Source organism: Bison bison, unplaced genomic scaffold (assembly GCF_000754665.1).
Source record: "Bison bison bison isolate TAMUID 2011002044 unplaced genomic scaffold, Bison_UMD1.0 scf7180017864495, whole genome shotgun sequence".
Taxonomy (NCBI): domain Eukaryota; kingdom Metazoa; phylum Chordata; class Mammalia; order Artiodactyla; family Bovidae; genus Bison; species Bison bison.
In genome coordinates, this window is record NW_011495054.1 from 7,588,428 (window position 1) to 7,593,732 (window position 5,305).

The 5,305-nt window shown below is 58.2% G+C and overlaps 1 protein-coding gene across 1 annotated transcript in view; it reads left to right on the forward strand.

Moving 5' to 3' along the window:
- SSH1 (slingshot protein phosphatase 1) overlaps nucleotides 1-5,305 on the forward strand; it is a 32,193-nt gene that overhangs the window by 21,835 nt on the left and 5,053 nt on the right. The window contains exons 13-15 of the mRNA XM_010828846.1: nucleotides 1-43; nucleotides 2,310-2,853; nucleotides 4,364-5,302. Coding sequence (XP_010827148.1) covers nucleotides 1-43; nucleotides 2,310-2,853; nucleotides 4,364-5,302 — 1,526 coding nt within the window. The remainder of the gene's footprint in view (nucleotides 44-2,309; nucleotides 2,854-4,363; nucleotides 5,303-5,305) is intronic.

Consider the following 5,305-nt stretch of genomic DNA (forward strand, 5'->3'; position numbering starts at 1 on the left):
TTATGAGGCAGCTGTCTGAGTATGAAGGCATCCTGGACGCCAGGTGGGTGACCATGAGCTGGGAAGAACCGACCAGCAAAGCCGAGCTCCGTGAGCCCTGCTGCCCAGCTGTGCTCCTGTCCGGTCCAGGGTTGGCTTCCACAGCCAGAAATCCTGCCTCGGGGTTGGAGGGGTGGAGGGGAGCCCGTCTGAGCAAAACAGCTATTGTTTGGGGTTTGATTAGCGGTTTCCAGGAGGGATCTGTGTTGATTGTGTTGGCACGCACAGAAAGCTGTTCTGCGGCTGGAGGGAGCAGGGCACGGCTTCTGATCCAAGGCGGGACTCCCACGTGCGGCTCGGCCCGGGGCTGCCCCGTTTCCTAAGCATCTGCTCTGTGCCCAGCCCCGTGCCAGGTTTCAACGCAGGGCAGCTCCAGGGACCACAGGGGCAGACCCAGGCCTGCCACCACCAAGCTGGCAGCTCAGGCCTGTCTTATCCATCTGCCCTGGTCACAGTCTCCTCTCCTGAGTTAAGAATTGATCCCATTCCCCCTGCCCCTCCTCCTCCTCTTCCCTGGTGGCTCAGCTTGTAAAGAATCCGCCTGCAATGCAGGAGACCCTGGTTCAATTCCTAGGTCAGGAAGAGCCCCTGGAGAAGGGATAGACTACCCACTCCAGTATTCTTGGGCTTCCCTGGTGGCTCAGATGGTAAAGAGTCCACCTGCAATGCGCGAGACCTGGATTCAAAAGATCTTCTGAAGAAGGGAACGGCCACCCACTCCAGTATTCTTGCATGGAGAAGCCATATGGACAGAGGAGCCTGGCAGGCTACAGCCCATGGGATTGTAAAGAATCAGACACGACTGAGCGATTTTCACTACCCTCACAGGGTTGTAAAGTTCCCACGAGCACTATCCAGATGCTTTAGTAGGCCATCTCGTGGTCAGTGGTGATGCAGCTGCTTTTCAATTCTCCAACCACCACCACCACCCACCTACCTACCTACCCCGCCACGAGAAAGGTCTGCAAAGGACAGAGGATCCCGCCTATCCCATGTCACACAGCCAGAGGGCGGCCCAGGGAGGCGGGGCATTCCCCAGGCCTGTCGGCCTCTGGGGATCCCATGCAGGGTGATCCTGCCCCCACGGGGGGGTGGTCCCCAGTGACCCAGGTGGATCCACTCACTCTCCCTGTTCCTTTCTGCTGTCTGCCCAAGGCCTCCCTGACAGCTGTTCTGCTCGGTGCCATGGGGAGGCCACAGGCTAAGTCCACCAGCTTCTTGGCCACATCTAAGGAAGCAACCAGGGGTCTGGAGAATAGCTCTGGACGTCTCTGGACTCCTTCACTGTCAGCCGGAGAGTAGCTGGACAGATGTGCAGGCAGGGCAGAGGGGGAGCGGATGGACACATCAGCTCCTTTAGCCCTTCAGTCACTTGCTGCCATCATCGGTCTGAAGCCCAGCCAGGGCTCTCCAGGCCAGGTTCACAGCAGCACAGCGTTTTGACCTTGGATCGCAGCCCCATCTTAGGGCCTGCCGGGCCTGGCCTGGCCCACGCACGCAGAGCAGACACCCGAAAACAAGAGCAAGCCCATAGTTTGCACAGCCTTTTACGTTTATATCTCTTAACCCTCAGCCCCGTGACGGCGGTGAGTCTCTTAAGACTCACGGAGGTGACTCATTGACCTTATTTCATTATGAGCCTCTTATTTTTTTTAACCCTTTATGTTTAAAAATTGTTATATAAAAATAATACTATAGTGCTATAAGACTTTAAAAAAAACTGACCTGTAATCTCTCTGACCTACACAAATATTTCTGATTTTCTGGCGTCTTCCCAATTTTATTCAGGTGCATCACGTGTTCACGTGGTCACATGAATGTGTGTAATTTCTTACCAACTCTCTGCTTTCATCTGCTTTATTTCCCTACATAGGCAGTAGGAAAAGATACAGTTTCTTATTTGACTGATGGGGGAACAGAGACTGAGCATCAGGGGTGTGACCAGGTTCAACACAGTGAGCTGGGGCACTGGGGCCGTGATGGGATTTCAGGTCCAGACCCCCGTGTCTGCAACATCCTCATCACGTGACAAAGCTGTTTACGTGGCCATCCACAGATCGCTCCTGTGGGAGCCACGATGGCTTGGGTCCCAGGGCCTTTGCCGTCACCCTTGAATGTCATGGGAATAAATGATCCCAGAGAGGCTTCACCCAGGTGAGCCCCTGGCGTACACCCAAGCCTTGGGCTGCCCCCCCCTGCCCCACCAGCCCCTTCCAAGGACCCTCTGGGCACTGGCCTCGACTCACCTTCCTCCTCCCTCCTTCCCCCAGCAAACAGCGGCACAACAAGCTGTGGCGCCAGCAGACCGATGACAGCTGCCTCCAGCAGCCTGTGGACGACCCCGTGGGGCCCGGGGACTTCCAGCCAGAGACCCTGGACAGCACCCCGGAAGCCCCGCCGCCCTGCTTGGACGCCACCGCCCCGTTGCCTGAGTTCCCGGGCAGCGGGGCCCTGGGGGGCGCTGCTCTGCCCTGCTGTTTCCGGCGACTCTCAGACCCCCTGCTGCGGGCCCCAGGCGACGAGACGGGCGGCCCCGTCCACCTGGAGGATCTGGAGAGGGACGCTCTGCTGGAGGAAGCTGCTCAGCTGGCAGAGGTGTCCCAGCCAGCCAGACACCCCCCAGAAGGTCCGGGACTCTGCGAGAGGGAAGTGACGAAGAAACCAGAGCCTGAGCCGCAGGCGGAGGAGATGGAAAGGGAGGAGGCCCTGGGAGCCAGGAGGTGGAGGCAGCCGGCAGCCCAGCTCGATAACCTGCTCAACCGGGAAAACCTAAATAACAACAACAGCAAGAGGAGCTGCCCGGACGACCTCGAGGTAGGCGTGGGGTGGGGGTGGGGGGGGCGTGCCTGCTACTTCCATTCCGCCTGGGGGCAGCCCCCCTCATACAGCCCCTGGGTGGATTTCCGAGAGGTTCTGCAGGCCCTTGTGGAGGGTAGACATGGGAGGACCAGAGGCCCCAAGGAATGTCTGCACACCGCTCCCTTGACCCCGCTGCCCCGTTGCTGTGTCAGGCAAGGCTTCTAAATCTTTTTTTCTTACGTAAAATGTAAGACATATAAATTGTTACCCGGCTTTGATCTTTACCAGTGTGTGGCTGTTTCATCTCACCCCCGTACACTTTCCCATACCCCAGATTGTTGTTCAGTTGCTCAGTGGTGTCCGACTCTTTGCGACCCCATGGACTGCAGCATGCCAGGCTTCCCTGTCCATCACCATCTCCTGGAGGTTATTCAGACTCGTGTCCATCGAGTCGATGATGCCATCCAGCCCTATCTCATCCCCTGTCGCCCCCTTCTCCTCCTGCCTTCAATCTTTGCCAGCCTCAGGGTTGTTTCCAGTGAGTCGGCTCTTGACATCAGGTGGAAACAAATCAAATCCCCAGTCTGTCGTTCCCATCACAAGTGCTTGCGTGTATATCAGGACCGCAGTCCCTTGCCACCTTGGGAAAATGGATAGCAATCCCGCAGCACCATCTTACATAGCCTTACAGACCCCGTTGGTGCATGAAACCCACCTCCGGCTGGTTCCCTCGTCGAGGCTGCCGGCACCCGCGTTCGGGTCTGTATTAGCATCATTCCCAAGCCATCTTTGCTCTTCGCCACCTCTCTGCGAAGAACACAGTCGGGTGATGGTTTCTCGGAGCCACGCTCTGTTGTGCAAGACGTGCAGGGTCATCACCAGGCTGCAGACTCCAGGCCCTTTCTGAAATGGAAACCCAGTTACTGTGCCAGAAATGTTATTTCACTAATTCGCACGATGCTCTGAGGGCTTCCCTGGTGGCTCAGTGGTAAAGAATCCACCTGCCAGTGCAGGAGACACTTCTTTGCTGGTTCGGGAAGATCCTCTGGAGAAGGAAATGGCAACCCACTCCAGTATGCCTGCCTCATGGACAGGGAAATCTCATGGACAGAGGAGCTTGGTGGGGTCACAAAAGAGTCAAGACATGACTGGGTGACACAGCAACAGCAACGATCCTCTGAGGGCAAAGTCACCCTGGTTTCCAGGCGAAATCGGGGCACTGGAAAGGGTCATTTGGTGCAGGTGGCAGAGGCAGGGGTTGAGAAGGTGAGAAGGGAGGCCCTTGGAGGTACCACTCCTGGCTGTGTAGCCAGGGATTTGTCCAGGATCATGGGTTCATAGCTTCCAGGAAGTTGAGTGTCTCTAACTCGTCTCTGAACCTGCATCAGTCACAGTTGAGCAGGTTCCGGTTCTGAGAGCTCTCTGTCCCAACACCAGCTGAAGGGAGAGCACTGCCCACCACCCTCCTTGTGTTTTTCCGTCTTCAGCTTATACTGCATCCTCACCATGTTCTTGCCCCTTTCAGCATGACGCGATCTTCGGGATCCTTAACAAAGTGAAGCCTTCCTACAAATCCTGCGCTGACTGCATGTACCCTGCAGCCGGCGGGACCCCCGAGGCCTTCGGGGAGCGATGCAAGAACCCCGGTGCTGCCGCCATCTGCACCCAGCCCACCTTCCTGCCCCAACTCACGTCTTCCCCTGTGGCCGGCAGGTCCCGAGCTTTGGAAAAACTGGCTTCTGGCCCAACCGATACTGCCCTCTTCCTACCACCAACAGGCTCAAGGAGGCCAGACACCGGCGGCCCAGGGGCCGGAGCTGCCCCGGAGCCCCCCGCCAGCCTTCCGGAACCTTCCAGAGAGACTCACAAAGCCCTGCCAAAGTCCCTCCTCGTGAAGAATTCTCACTGTGATAAGAACCCTCCCGGCTCGGAAGCAGCGAAGGAAGACTTGTCACCCAAGAAAGATCCGAAGCCGGCCAAGGACCTGCGGCTCCTGTTCAGTAAAGAGGCCGAGAAACCCACGAGCAACAGCTACTTGATGCAGCACCAGGAGTCCATCATCCAGCTGCAGAAGGCGGGCCTGGTCCGCAAGCACACCAAAGAGCTGGAGAGGCTGAAGGGCACGCCCGCCGAGCCAGGGGCCCTGTGCCGGGACGGCCCGGCCGCCATCCCCGAGGAGAACCAGGACTTGCCTCTGCCAGGCCAAGCCCCGGGCCCCGAGAAGCCCGAGCCCGGCCCCTCTCTGCTGGAGGGAGCCCCGCTGAAGAGCCCCCCGCCCTTCCTATGCCGCCCGGACCACGCCAGTCACTTCTCCAGAGACTTCCTGAAGACCATCTGCTACACCCCCACCTCGTCCTCCATGAGCTCCAACCTGACGCGGAGCTCGAGCAGCGACAGCATCCACAGCGTCCGCGGGAAGCCGGGGCTGGTGAAGCAGCGCACGCAGGAGATCGAGACCCGGCTCCGG